The 16,019-nt window shown below is 39.3% G+C and overlaps 1 protein-coding gene and 1 long non-coding RNA gene across 8 annotated transcripts in view; both read right to left on the bottom strand.

The window, feature by feature from the left end:
* LOC120098600 (uncharacterized) overlaps positions 1-13,801 on the bottom strand; it is a 64,437-nt gene extending 50,636 nt beyond the window's left edge. The window contains exon 1 of the long non-coding RNA XR_005496969.2: positions 353-13,801. This is a non-coding gene — a long non-coding RNA (uncharacterized LOC120098600). The remainder of the gene's footprint in view (positions 1-352) is intronic.
* Positions 1-16,019, bottom strand: part of Cdh8 (cadherin 8) — a 407,399-nt gene that overhangs the window by 372,614 nt on the left and 18,766 nt on the right. For all 7 annotated transcript variants that reach the window (XM_017601380.3, XM_017601378.3, XM_017601377.3 and 4 more), the window contains exon 2: positions 13,808-14,258. In XM_017601380.3, the coding sequence (XP_017456869.1) occupies positions 13,808-14,059 (252 nt within the window). In that variant the 5' untranslated portion in view covers positions 14,060-14,258. The remainder of the gene's footprint in view (positions 1-13,807; positions 14,259-16,019) is intronic.

Here is a 16,019-nt window from a genome sequence, read left to right as displayed (position 1 = left end):
CTTCAAAAAAAAGGAAAGAAAGAAAAAAGAAAAGATGAGGAGGAAGAACTGCTACTGTATGGTCAGAACTACCTCTTATGTATGTGTTAACTATTAGCCCATTTACACACATCTGTTCACGGAGTAAATCGGAGAAGACTCCATTTGGTGAGACACAACAGTCCTCCTCAAATTCAGCCAATATACCTCTCCTCCACCACAACAACTGCCTCCCTCTCTCCTCCTCTATTTCTCTTTCCCTTCTCTCCTCCCTTCTCCACAATCTCACACATAGCCTTTATTTAGCTTGACCTTCCTCTTGCCTGTGTTTTTTTTTTACCACTTTCCAGTTCTTATCATTTTCAATCCTTACCTTTTTTCTGTATTTCCATGTAAATATTGATCACTCCAGTTGCCTTCTGCTCCTTTTCTCCTTTCTCATTATACTCTGGCATGCCTTAGTTAAGGTTTCTATTGATGTGATTAAATACCTGAGATGAAAATCAACTTCAACATCTGGAGGGTAAGGTTGGTTTCATTTACTTTTACAGGTAAAGGGCCATCATGGAAGGGAGTCAGTGCAGGAATTTTATGCCTTAGCTGGTGCAGAGGCCCTAGGATAATGTTGTTTAACCTTTTGCTCCCAATGGCTTGCTCAGTCTGCTTTCTTATAGCACAGCCATGAAGTTACACCACCTTCAGTGATCTGGGCCCTTCCAAATCTGTCATCAATCAAGAAAATTACCCACAGACTTGCCCAAAGACCAATCCAGTGGCAGCATTTTCCCAATTTTGCCTCCCTCTTCTCAGATCATTCTTACCTGTGTAAAGTTGCCATAACAACTGTTATGACATTGTCACAGGACTCTATCATCTACACACATCCTGAAATACCTTCGCACCTATCCTGACATGCATGAAACACATGAGCCACACATTGTACATGTTTAAATATCAATTCCTTGGAGAAAGTACAGCATTTCCAGCATTCAGTCTCACTGTGTATTTACCGCATCCTTTTTGCTCTTTGTGTTTAGATTTCATTCCATGCTTCATATTCCTTGCATGGATACAGTCATGGGATGTGCTGAAGCACCCATGTCTTCATGCTCACTGCTTCATAATTCAGTTTCTTCCTTCTGCTATCTTTCAGTCAAAGGATGAATTGGGGGGGAAAAGATGGGATTATTTAAATACTAAATAATGAATGCTAATCTAAGTGGTATCCTGAATTTGGAAATGGCTATTTAAAATACTCAGAACATTAGCTTAAGACTCTAATGACAGAAAAGGTAGAAAGAATTTATGAGATACAATGGCCTTGAACAAGGAGACGAGTCATACTAAACATGAAACAGTTTTTGAAAAAAGCAACAACAACAACAACAACGACAAACTTCACAAGGCTGATTATACAAAGCTCTTGCAAAAGCAGAAATGAAACCAAAAGATGAGCGCTTGCCAATGTTCTGTTGCCCTGCAATTAACACACACATGCATTTCCCCATGTGTGCATTCTCTCTCTCTCTCTCTCTCTCTCTCTCTCTCTCTCTCTCTCTCACACACACACACACACACACACACACACATACACACACTCTCCAAGGACACACATGCACAAACACATATACTCTTAAACAAACACACATGCTCTCACACATCCATACACACATATACACAAATACACATACATACAAAAACACACACATATGCACACATACACAGAGAGAAACACAAACATATACATATGGACACACAAAAACACGCACACATACATACATACACAAACACACATTCATAAGTCAGACTATAGCAATGAGAAAATCACGTAAAGACTTAGGCTCACAGAAGCACATAAAAGGAAAGGTGAAGAAAGACTTCACTATAAATAACCCTGCCACATTCTAAATAAGGCCTTCGGGTAACTGGGGAGTCTGACTTGCTTTGAGGAGATATTGGATTTGGTCAATTTTAATAGCCATGTTTGCTCTTTTCCCAAATTACTTTTCCTTGGAGACATGTCTAAAGGCATGAGATGTTTCTTCTTGGTGGACCCAGTGGATAAAGTGTACCAGCTGCAAAGAGCATGACCGGGACACCCAGAGGAGTGCCGTTATGTTCAGGGTTGAAAAGCAAGAAGAGGAACAGAACAAGTGAACAAGAAAGGCACAGAAAAAACACAGCTGCACAGAGTTACAAATGGCCACCAGAAGTCACTGCAGAGAGCAATGAATTGCTCTCCCCACCTCTGCAGCCTGGGCAATACAGCCCAGCAGCTCAGATTCCAGCATCCAGGGGACTGTTACTGAATTATTCAGCATTAGCACAATTAGTTCAGGCAACTTGAGGGTACAAGCACTTTGTCTTCTTTTAGATCCTGTCTATGTGGACAGGATTTTATGTTTCCTTCCCCTCAACCATTATATGTTACTTTCTGCTGTTCTGGCAATTCCCGCTTTAAGGAAAACCTAGAAAATTGCACACTTCTTACCAAAGACTTTAGTGAGTAATTTAATGCCTCAGCTTTGGGGGAGTTAAGAATCACACCAGGCTCGGAAAAACCATTTTAACTATCCTCACTCAGATCACTGAAAAGTGGCTGAATTAGGAAATCTTAATTCTCATAAGTAGATAGACAGTAGGAACCTGCAAATATATTTAAAAGAAATAGCACGGTGCCTTAAACGTCAACAAAATATTCACCAACTAATGCATTCTCCATGCCTTTTCCTCTTATTTCATGAGGCAGGAACAATTATATACTTGCAGGCACGATAACCAGTAATACAATCAGATTACATGTAGATGACTGATCAATAGTGCATAAGTGTAAAAAATGATATAGGAGCTTTTAAAAATATGTGTGTCTGTGCATATTCATATGTGTAAGTGCTGCTATGTGCATGTCATGGCACGCCTATGAAGGTCAGAGTACAGCAAACACCGTGTTTGAAAAGTTATTTTGTTTGCATGTGAATACCTTTGCCAAGCTAGCTGTGCTCCAAGTTTTCTGGGATTGCCCTATCTCATCTTCCTTCTCACTGTAGGACTGCTGAGGTTACAGGGCGGCCCTAGCACCACATCTGGCTTTATGTGAGTCCCGATGATCTTTAGTCAGGTTCTCAGGCTGGTGCAGGAAACACATTAACTAGTGTGCCCTATTCTTAGCCTCTACACATGCTTTGCTGATATAAGGATCCCCCTGCTCACCCAGGCTTGTCTTAAAGTTTTATCTGATCAAGATTATACATGTGCATCAGCATGCCTGGTTTACCACATGTTTTAAAATGAGTATGTAAAAGGAGATAAATACTGTGCTAGCCCTCCTCTATTTAGAAAACAGCCTACAACTCACTGTGAATATGAGAGCATTCCTTCCTGGGCCTAGACTGCAGGAACATTGTCTCCCTATAAAGAAAATAATGCAGTCACCACATGCAGATGCCCCAAGCACATATTTTCTCACTTAAGCTTTGCAGCTCAAACATCTCTAATATGTGCTAAACTACTACCAAACCACTATATTCTAATCATGGGACTATATCTTGGTATTCATGAGTGGTCTCACTTTCCTCATCTGCATATTGGGAGTCTCACCCTAGGACATTAAGGACTTACCACTTAAGATTCAGGTGATGTAATGTTACCATGGTTACCAAAGAAAGCTTTGATGTGCCCTGCCCAGATTTGACTCTGGCTTTATCATCCAGTTATTGTTTGTCAAACAAGTGCGTTCTAATGGCTTTAACTCTTCTTGTCAGTGACTCCTAACACGGTAGTGAGTACATAGTACATTTCCCGATGGCTTGCTGTGAGACTTGACCAGCAAACTTGATAAAAATGTCACAGTGTAAACCCTCTCAAAAATACTATCTGCTTACCTGGTGACTTAAAAAAAAACTGGTTTTTCTTCCCCTCTTTAATATCTCTGAACCATGATGTGGATTCCATATTCAACACAATGATATTCATACCAAAAAACTGTCTATGCCACAGAGCCGATCATTTTTTCTGAGATTAGAAAGAAATAGAAATATGTACCCCGTGTTTTAGTCCCTGTTCTTTCCCAATATTTCCAGGCTTTTCTGAGCAAGCTCATTTGGATTCTGCTATTGTCTCCACTGAAGCCCAGTGACATTTGATCCTCTGTAGTTTCCAGAGCACATCTGCAGAACTCTGGTAAATACAGACAGAAAGGAATGGAGTCCATGGCTCTGAGAAGGAAACAGGCACCATTAACACATGGTGTGGGAAGAGAAGTAAAGGGCAGAGTGAATCTCTTCTTTGACTGCCCATACAAGACCAATGCCAGAGGAAGGAGTCCTGTTTTGCCTTCCACCTACCACATGGGTTCAAACGAGATAAGCACCTATTTGCTCCGGAATCGTCCCTTGAAGCTTTTCGAACATCGTCTCTGTGACTATTCCTTTTCATGTAGACATCAGTCTCAATGTCAGGAGCAAATGTATATAAATAATTATAAATAAATTACTTAACAAATAAGTGGCAAAAATCATTATTTAGGCTATTGTGGAGTTGAATGACAATTGGTGAACTTACTGAAAACTATGTCCTTTTTAACATTTTTGCAATATTTACATGTATTGGTTTGGAATTTATAACTAAATGTTTTATTGGTTAAATATGAAATATATTTAAATACTTAATGCTCTCATGTGCTCAGAAAAGGCCTGGGGATATGGGGAAAATGCAGACTTGATTCACTAAACCAGGTTATATACTGTTGAATGAGACTCTTCAACTCTTACAAGCTCCCAGGCATTGTCATTGCTGGGGACTTGAAGAGCTCATAGTGAGCCATAAGAATGCGGGCTATCATATTTCTTTTCCAGGTTATAGCATCTAAAAGTTTCTGAATGTTTTGTAACCTCCGGAGGGAAAGTGAGAGCTTATCCAAAGAACATTCCCACATCTTTACTGAACATTCAGATCTTTGTCTTTTGACAAAATCACCTTTATTTCAAAATATATGAAGACGTGAGGACATGAGTGGACTATGCTAGAGATGTGGGGTTGAATTTAAATGACATAAACAGATAAAGTATACTACAGTATAAGCAAAATACCACCTTCTAGGAAACATGCATAGCCAGGCAAAATAAGACCTTGGAAACTCTGGAGCAGCCTGACCTTCCTTAAATAGTATAATTCTATAACTAATATTTACAAGTAATTCTTGTTTTTTGAAATGTTTAAAAGAGCATGTAAATGGACTATACTACCCAAAGACTTATAAGGTAATTCCCTACTTAAGGACCGTATATAAAGCCTTTACATCCGCTTAATAATTGGTCTGTTCCACAGTAATGGAAGTCATTTACTATGTCTGCAGCAGTGCAGACACAACGAATGTTCTTTCTTCCTTGTTGCATGAACTGATTAAATATGTTTAGCACAGGAATTGATTAATTGATGAGATTCACCACTTGCCAGCCAAGTGTGTAAGATAGGTGTAGTCCTTCACTTTCTATGCAAGATTTATTTATAAACTTATTTTCAAATGAAATAAGATTTCTAAGAATTTATTATGGATGGATAGCACTCTGAGGCTCTTAAAAATTGAGCTGAACACCATTGCCATTTATTTTCAGGAACTTTGTGGCTTTTAATAGAATAAAGAGCATTATGAAAATAAAACACAGAAAACTATTTTGTAAACTAAGTGATAATCTGGCCATACATACTGGAAATGAAGATTGATTACAGCAGACCATCTTTCTTGCCTGGAGGTTTACTTATTAATCCGAATCAGTGTCAAGAATTAATTCTTCACTTTGCGTAAGGAAGCTTGCCTGGATGGCACTTTCTCATTATGTATTTGGAGTTTTTATGAGCTTGGGTTGTTTTCAATTTGGTAAGTACCTTTATACAAATAACAGGTAGTGATTAGCATTCTCTTAAACTATGACAAAAAATCAAGAGTACTGCCAGTGTCTAGGTCTTGTTCAGGGGTCACAGAAGATGAGAAGAAGGATAGGCAACTGCCGGGTGGGTGAACAGATTATTAGGATAGTAAGTGCTAGAACACACATGTACATTCAATCTTTGAATAGATACATTTCACATGAGTATGCAAATAAGTATTTTCATAGTAAAATACATGTCAGGCACTTTGTATCACACATGCATATTACGATTCAATTCTTTGCACATTTTACTCATCGTTTTTGACAATTGTGACTTTGGCACATGTTCTAAATGTGTCATTCTTGAGTTTTCATTCCACTCTGTTATGTAAATAAACCTCTAGTTATTTAGCCCTTGAGTCCACATGCAATATTCCTATGGGTTTTAGTTCATCCATGAAAATAATAGGAATTGATTCTCTATTCTAAATGCAGGATACCTTTTGTTCTGTATTTATAAAAACGAATTACATAGTCTGATTATTTTACCCATAAGGATATACTGTTGTTTTAATTAGATAACACATAAGGATAAATGAAATAACCCTCAAATGGATGATGAAATATACAAGAATTGTTATTATAAGTCTGGGTTGATTTTTTTTTTTGCTTAGATTATCTACAGAAGTAAACCTAAGTTTACCTCTGACTTTTAGCATGTCTGTATTTTGAAGGGAAGTGAACAATTTATTTGCAACGCTTCTATTGTTTTCCCTGTAGTGTTAGGACATAACATAAGCATCCCAGTTTGTTTCATATTATAATTCGTATGGAATGGTACAGTATAAATAATGGACAAATTTAAAATATGAGAAAATGCAATTTTGTTTTTTCTTTATGTCTTCTCAAAATCATTTAGCAAACACGAAATATGTATATGACATCTCTTGCTCATTTCTGAAAGGGCAAATATCACACCTATACCAGCACAGAATCAATAAAGTACAAATTATTTTATTTGAGTGCATTAGCACAAATGCTACAGTAGCTTTTGAGTAATGTAGCAACATAATTATTTTATTTTATAAGAATAAAACTGCAGAACCTTAGAATATTTGCGCAAATATTAAAGTTTCTGTCACCCGGACCCTTTTTAAAGAATGTAAGAAAGAATGCGAAAGTGTGAGGTTTCAGGAATAATAACCTAGAAGATGCCTAAGATTTTCTTCCATAATAAACCCAGTTTATCCTGAATGTGCACATGTGAGTTTTCATCATGTTCTTTTAGGAGCATGCATGTATCGATATTAGTGTGCCTGTGTAGATATGACTATGTGTCCACTTGTTTGTGCATTGGTGAATTTTGAGGACTGAGAGTGTAACTTTTATTTATGCCGCCATCAAATGACATCCAACTACTCTGAGCTGCCTGTTATTTTCAAGTCAGGACACTGAGCAAAAGGCAAGCAACGCTTGTTGTTTGGCCAGATTGAGACACACAATTCTGACTTGCATTTTGCCAAAATATTGGTGCACAGGGCTCTGTCAGAGTAGGCAGAAGCCTCACAGAACTGACAGTGAATTGTTCTTGCAAGGCCAAAGATACAATTTGGCTGTGGCTGAGTCGCCCAGTGCTCTTAACATGCAAAGGCCTGGCAAAAATAATGGCATGTCAAGTGCAATTTTCCTACTGGCCGCTGACACCGTAAACTGTAATATAGTGTAATTACTTGGCATCCCATGTCCTTCATACTAAGTGCCACCCAAACGATTGCCAAGTTACAGGGAAGAGAGAAGGTTAGAAGGTCAAATTTAAAGAGAGAAATGAGTCAGTGCCTTGGAGGAAGAGGATTATAAATAGATAGAAGAGGCATCACCAGTGAGAGATTTACATCCAAATAAGGAACACATCAGAAACCCAGGTAGGAGGGAAACAGGGAAACAGGGAGGAGAGACAGCACAGGAGTTTATGTAAGAGAAAGATTTAGCATAGAAGAACGCTGGCCACCTGGCCACCTGACTGCCAGCTACCTTTGTTCAAAAATAAAGCAATATGAGAAAAGAAGGGTCATAGGGGCCACAGAAAAAGGGCTGTAGCAACACAGCAACACAGGGTGAAAACCAAAAGATGGTTACATTTCCCCATCTGTGAGCATTTATAGCTAAGGCATCGGTGACCGGGTATATTTTGAACCTACTTGAGAGTGGAGCTGAATTAAAATTGAACATATCTCCCACAGATCCTTGCTTGTCCTTTGTATAAAGACCCCAGTCCTAAATCTTTGCTTTGCAGTACTAAAGAGTACAAAGACTGAAAGCACTACAATGTGCATGGGCGTGTCCTTGAATGTGTGCACGTGTGCGCGCACGCGCGCGCACACACACACACACACACACACACACACACACACACACACACAGTGGTCATACATCTTAGTGAGTATAGTACTTTGCACCTGTAATACCAGCCCATGGGTAGCCCAAGGCAGTTGTGGACTCAATAACTAAATGACATGTAATACCTACCCAAGCTACAGTCTGCATAACAGAATTATATGAGAAACTAGGAAGCCAAGAATGGAGTTTTTGTGACTGATGAATGAAATTTATAACCTTCTAAAAAAAGGCTCCAGAGGACCCTGTTGTCCTACAAGGCCTGCCAAGTCCACCGTGAACATGGGCGTATGTATCTGGAAAGTAACCCTCACCAGAACCCAACTTTTCTGGTACGCTGATTTCAGACTTTTAGTGTCCAACACCATGAGAACTTTCTCTTGATTATCAACTGTGTATGATATGCTAGCATAGAACATTCCCACTGAGTGGTGACCTCTTGACATTATCTGTGCTTCATACATAATTTTGGCATGCCATGTCAAGAATGCTTTATTTTTTCATCCTGTGTCCTTTTCCACATGTTTAATGAGTCGCATCTCATAGGTTATTTCTTCGCAACATGACATGTGCCTACAGATCAGGTTACCTCCCTCTCTTTTCTCTCATACAACCACATAACATTACTTAGAACATTTCCTAAATTTAATAGGACATTGATTTAAATGGTTTTTAACCATTCTCCTCCTGATACAGATCTGTGTTCGTTCTGTGCTGAGACTCCACTGGCAATGGAATGTTCAGCAGATGTAGGAAGCAGATATTCAATACACAGTTATGGTGTCTCTCTACACTGTCTCCCTTACTGCAGAGGCTGCTCCAGATGATGCCACTTCGGCTATCAGAACATAGGCATACACAATTTACCACAAGGGCATTTTTTTGTCTCAGTTGCAAGCTTGATCAAAACCCACTGGTATGTTTTTCCCTTTCTTTCCTACCATCAGGTAATATAAGATTATTTTTAGCTTAGGAGTCTCATTAGCTGTTATGTTCTTTGACAGAATTCCCAGAGAAAGTCAGTGCTGGGAGTGGGCAGTGACTTTCTGCACTTATCTACATGCTAGGTGAAAATTTCTTCCCCAGACTTCTGGAATCAGGGGTGGATCTGGCTAGGGTGGTATTTGTCCTTCATAAACTCTGAAATATCATACTTAATCTACAATGAACCAAAAGCACTGACAAAAGTTTAAAGTATATTTCTTATACAGATGATCTGGCAACCTTTTTGAAAAAGAACTCTTTCAGAAGTAGAAATTCTTCCTTCACTACCTCTAAAGAGACATTAAAATCAATACATAGAAACATGTGGGGAAGTATCCATTTTGGTATAGGAATATGTAAAATACATGAAAACATTTTATTGACCACTTTATTGAAAAATGCCACTTGGATTAATCTAATCGAGCTTATATAACTTCTTTAAGCTCCCTTATTGTTCAGGGAGACTGTCCATTAGGGAGACTGCACTCATATGAAATTTTGTTGAGTATTTCTTAGTAGGCAGATAGTTTTCTAGACTGAGGGCATTTGATCAATTTAATAATAGACACAAATGAACCACTTAAAAAAACCTAAATTCTGGCAGCAGACCAATCATAAACATAGTAGGGGCTAAGTTAGATGATAGAAAGGATGAAATAATAGCACAGGCAAAGAACAGGAAATAATGGAGGAGGAGCAACCATATATAATAGAAAATGGATAGAGACAAGATCTGTAAAAATGGCTTCTGCTTCTTTCTGTGTTAAGAGGAAATACAAAGACTTGTCTTTTTTCTAACTAAGGAAATGGTCTGTCATCTTTATGCCCATAACTTTGTATTAGTCATCTTTAAGTCACACGCCAATAGATAGATAGCTATGAACGCAGTAAAACACAAAATTGAACACTTAGATATATTATTGTATGTTTGCAATTCAGCAAAGAGGTCTTGAGTGAGGACTTTGCATGTGACAATGTGATATCACAAGGTCAAGGAGCCTGATACCCTCTGACTAACTGCAGCAATCTCCTTCAGGTTCTAGGCTGTCACACCAGACTGAGAACCTGGAGCCCTTACTCAATCAACCCTACACAGATCATAATAAACCTGCATAAAGAGGTGGATCTTTTTCAAATCCATAGTCTTACACTCACTGAGGGAGACAGTTATCAGTGTTTTTGTTGTTGTTGTGTGGCTTGTTTATATTTGTCAGATATATTTACTGTATCTATTACAACCATGCACAACACACACACATACACACACACACACACACACACACACACACACACACATACATTCTAGAACACATTTTAAGTACAATTATTATATGACAAGCATTATGCAGCTGGCAACTCATTCACATTCAAATATACTTATTTGTACAATCTTTCAAAGTATTAAATAATTTCCCTAGGACTAACACCCAGGAAATGACAATGTCAATGTTCAAAGCTCTAGAGAGTCTAAGTTAAGTTCTTTCTGCACATCCAGCTGCCACCAATGTGTAAAAACAGAACCTGTGTAACGTAAAGCTGTAGGGGCAATCCTGAAGATCCAATTGCTCAAAAGCTGGCACTGCCCTTGAGCTTGAACTCAACCCAGTAGGTTGAGGCCCCCAACATAGTGACTTGCAGGAGGGCCTTTTAAAGAGCAGATAGGCTCATGGGTAACTAATGCTTCTCAGCTGGTTCCTGGGGAGAAACTCTGCAGTGAAGTGGTTTAAAGAGTCAGATGTGGAAGACTGTGCATAAAGATAAAAAAAAATCATAAGGCACCAGTGAGCGCCCCAATGTGGATCACGTCTGCACTCAACCTGACTCATAATCTGAAACAGTAACCTGAAAGAGAATTTCAGCTTTACAAAAGCTCACAATGCACCAAATTAAGGCTGTCGTACTTTAGGAGCAGCTTGATTTTAAAGGGGAATATGTGTGATTGAAAATATTTGAAGCAAAATTCTTTTAAAAAGTAACGTAATTGTTACTTAACAATTATTTTGGGAACTGTCTATAGTTAAGAGCAGGCAGAACGTATGCATTAGTTCTTCTACCTTCTTTAGTCTATGCGGTATCTGTTACTAAGACTCAGGACCACCCTACTTACTTCAAAGGCCTGGGGTTCATTGGCATTTCTATCATTCAAACAAGCAAGACACCTCAGGGATTTGCAAGTCACACAGAAACCCTGAATACCTGGCTCTTTGACTCTGTCACTTTCACTTCATTTTAAAAATGGACAGGAAGTCAGTTATCAGATACTACATTTTAAAAAACGGTTTAATTGCCTCTTCTAGTCTATTCAGATAAAAATAGAATGCTCTTCTGGGCGCAACATATTCAGTTATTTATATTATGCAGGGCACGTCTTAATTGATACACCTTCATAACAAGGTAACTACGAGAAGCAGGGAAGAATCATCCATCCATTAACTCCATATGCATGTACGCATGTAACTTCAGAATTTCATATGGGATGGGAATTGCTTGCCTTAGAGCTAGTTAAAGAAAATTTGAATATAGAGGATGAATGTACTGATTTTGTATCCTATACTAAAAAGTCAAGTGCAAATTATAAACCTTGGGTACACAGTTACTGAAATATAATATGGTCTGATGGTTGAAATTATTATCTTGGGAACTGCCACCGTGATTTAATCTCATGTAGTACATTTACTTGTGCTGTATCCATAATTTGGTTTATTAATTTATCTAGGCATCAGCTTTTGCATTTGTACATATGATTAAGCTAATCAGGAAGGCTATATCCAGAACCAATGGGGTTAGATGCGATTTGGAATTCTGAACTTTGCCCATTTTTAGAAACATATTAAAGCACGTAAACTATAGAGTAAGTAACAACCTCAGCAGGGTCCAGGTCAGCGCCCTGTAATCAACTACATTAACATTTCTGCCGTGAAATATAGGAACAGCCACTGTAATGGGATACATTATGTCTATAAATAGACTCGACTCACTTCCGTTACCAGAGTTTATATTATGAAAATGTTTCATGGATTTCTTTTTCCATTTTGATTTAAGAAAGGGGGGTTATAAATCTGTTGTAGTGCATATATTTTATGTGTGCACATATAGAGACACACATATACATATGTGACTACACAGTCATATGCATATATGATAAACTATTGTTAAATTCAAAAACTCTCTGTCAACAAAATGTTTTTACAAGAGCAATTCATACATAGTAAACAGTATTGACCCGAATGTGAATTCTTCAGCAGCAAAGATGACTGCTTTATTAGGATACTCCCGGTTGCTTATCTCCAGTGCCCGGTAATTATGTTCGACTCTAGGAAGCCCAGTGTAATAAGACATAGTATCCCCACACCTTTGTGTAGACACAAGACTAAATATTTTAATCCCCTGAGAAAGCAAGCTTGAGGAGGCTCAATTGTCCTATACGACCAGAGAGCACCAGAAGTGCTTAGGGAGGTGCAAGGCATTAAGTCTTGAAGGTCTGTATTTTGTCCCCTGCTACTTCCCTTTTTAGCCACTGAATTTGGGAAAGGAACATGTGATTCACTTCTGGACATTGCTCATCAGGAATGTCAGCCACTGTCAGTTCACTTTGAGAGGTAAATGCTTTTAAAGTTTTCTGTTTGGAAACTTGGTTTGCAGGTATCCTGGTAGTAAATTATGGCCTGGAACTTCTGATCCTCCTGCTTCTACCTTCTCAGTGGATTATGGCTATGTACCACCAAGCCCAGGGTTTCTCACATGCTACGCAAAATGGTCCCAACTTTGCCAGATCTGTAGCTCCTCACCAGAATATCAACATGGGCAAAGACTTGCAAATTATTCTGAGAAATGGATATACACGTGCCTTTGAAGTACTGTAATACAATTTTGGAGAGCTGCGGGCCTGTGTCTACATGAAAAAGTTGCAAAACTAACGAAACAAATGTGACACAGAGGGTAATGCACGCAGACAAACATGGGTACTCTCTACTGAACTAGTATTTTCCTTCTACGCCTTTGATGCCATGTGGCAGTGACTAAGATTAGTCACTATGCTCTATGATGCTAGCACCAAGCCTTGCCCAGCATTTGTGCTACAAATACTGTTTTGCTTTTTCTAAGGACTGAAGTGGCAATCAATGAAACATAGAGGAAAATCTACCTGAAAACTGGGATATACAACCTTAAAATAAGAGCAAAATAATATTTGACATTTGCTATGACAGGAATTCAAACCGGACAAAACTGACTACAACTTTCAAGTACTAGGATCAAGTACAATCGTCTAGGGGAAAGGTTCGACTAAAGAGATCTCACGTAAATGAGAATGCAGTTTGCTTATTTATGCATTACCTAAGTAGCATGTGGTCTCTTGAACCGGTGAGCTAGGCTGACAGTGATGCAGCAACTGACATTTCCTAAAAGAACGTTTTAAACTGTAGGATTATTCATATTGCTAAAGAAACCAACAGGTTAGCTCCCTATCCATCTGGTCTAAAGGATTTACATTTAAGTGTGACGACAAACTGTGGAGATCCTGAAATGAAACATTTAAAGACCAGGAACAGACCCTGAAATGGGAACTAGAAAATGAAGCTTACCCGGCCAACGAGAATCGGTTCAGGTCCAGAAAATTCTTCCAGAACAAACATTTGATTCCAAACCCAACCTCTTTTGGAGCGGTTCAAAATCCGCATTTCTTCACTCTGCCTGCTTAGTTCCAAAGGGGATCCAGTAGTTAAAACGTGAGCCTGATTCATCGGAGCCATGTACACAAAAGAGGGAAGAGTAATCCATAATATTATTAATGGAGTCCAGAGGTCCAAAAGCGTCTCAGCTAGCCTTTCTGGCATGGTCCCACCAGTTAAGCAAATCAGCACGAAAATGAGACAATTATTTTTTTTGCCTCGGGTCCGAAGCCATCCAATTCATCACGCACTGTGAAGCGCTTACTTACAGCTCTGCCACGGGTTCAGAGAGCCGGGAAACAGACATGTCTAAGCAGCTTTTCCAAGACCACGATCCATTGACTTTCCTTTTCATTGAAATTTCCTGCAAAAACAAGAGGGAAGCATGATAAGGGTGCATAGTTACCGGTTTGAAGACAAAATCAGGACTTTGCAGAAACATAAAAGTGAACTGTAATGAGCACTTACTTCCCAAATTCTTGAGTTCAAAAAGTGGACCTGAGGGACCAGAACAAATAAGCTAACAAACTCACTTGTACCTAAGCATCATCTGGGTGTTAGCCTTCATCCCATAGCCGTATCTTCTGTCAATACCTGGTTTAAATGAAAGAGTGATGTTCTCAACAGACAATTCCTCCCCATTATAATTGACACTTCCTCCTTCTGTCCTCTTCCCACCCTTTCTCCCTCCTACCTCCCTCTTTCCCTCCCTTCCCACTTCTCCCTGTGTGTCTCTGTGTGCCTGCCTCTGTGTCTCTCTCTTTCTATCTTTGTCTCTCTGTCTCTCTCTTTGTGTATGTCTCCCTTTCAGTCTTTCTTCTGTCTCTGTGTCTCCGTGTCCCCATGTCTGTCTCTGTGTCTGTCTCTCTTCTGTCTCTCTCTTTCCCTGTCTCTCTCTCTGTCTCTCTGTCTTTCTCTCTGTCTGTCTCTGTCTCTCTTTCTCTCTCTCTCTCTCTCTCTCTCTCTCTCTCTCTCTCTCTCTCTCTCTCTCTCTCTGCACTCCTCCACCTTTCTCCAGCCTTAAATTCTCTGTAGTGCTACATGAGATGTACATCATCTACAACCTGTCTCCCTCCCCCGTTTGTGTATCTGTATGAACTCGATTAAGGAAAGTCAGGCTGCATTTTTAAGAAACTGGCCTTCAGTAACTAAATGGCATAATTTAAAAATTAGAAATGAAGAAAGGATGTTTTTTCCAACAGGTTTTATAGCTTTGCCTATCAGTTACAATCAGGAAAGTCTGTTCACAACTAACGCAAGATGCTAATAATGAAGAGGGAAAAATTAATAAGAGTTTTCCCAGAGAGAATTCTCTAATGTCCAGCATGTGTGCTAGACGGAAGGCTGTGGCAATGCTCCTAAGGTAAATGGGGCATTGAATGGGAGATTTAAATGACGAAAAGCTCTTTTGGGAGTGAAATATGGGAAAAATACAATTTTCAATTGAAGGAATTTAGAGAGAGGTAAAGGGGGAAAAAGGATCCTTATTACCTGAGGTGTCAAATACATTTTTTGCTTACCTTCAGCAGAGCAAAATATGTTTCTTCCCACTCAAAAATTATTTTTAAAGAAATGATGTTCACTGCAGATTCCTGAGAAAAGCCTGGCTGAATTAGATTAAGTGGAAACATAATTCCTGGGGACACTCTCCGGTACAGTTTGTCTGAGGGGATTCATAATGGGATAGAAAACCTCTCACCTCTAGGTCCCTGGCTCCCTTCTGGCTCGGAATGTGAAAGCGAGGACATCGTCAACATTGCTTGGTCTGGCAAATGGCCTTCCTGGAGCCAGCTGACAGGGACAGGCATTCTACTGCAAACACCTTGGTTTCCGAACTAACTAGTTGGCCTACGGCATGATCCTACACAGCCCAACATGGGACTGACACCTAAAAAGGACCTAACCCCGGAAACGCGCAGAGCATCAGTGCAAGGAGCAGCTATTTGGGTGATAGGGACATTTCTATTGCTTTCAGTGTGAGGCCAAGCCAGAGAAGACTTTCTAAGGACCATCTCTCCTGCCCTTAAAATCGCTGCACTGTTAGAGAGGGACAGTCTTCCCCAAGTCAATACACACTTCCATTGCGGAGCATTGAGACCCCAGATATGATCATTTAAATTGAAAA

Source organism: Rattus norvegicus, chromosome 19 (assembly GCF_036323735.1).
Source record: "Rattus norvegicus strain BN/NHsdMcwi chromosome 19, GRCr8, whole genome shotgun sequence".
Classification (NCBI taxonomy): Eukaryota; Metazoa; Chordata; class Mammalia; order Rodentia; family Muridae; genus Rattus; species Rattus norvegicus.
This window is presented reverse-complemented; position numbering and strand designations above follow the sequence as displayed.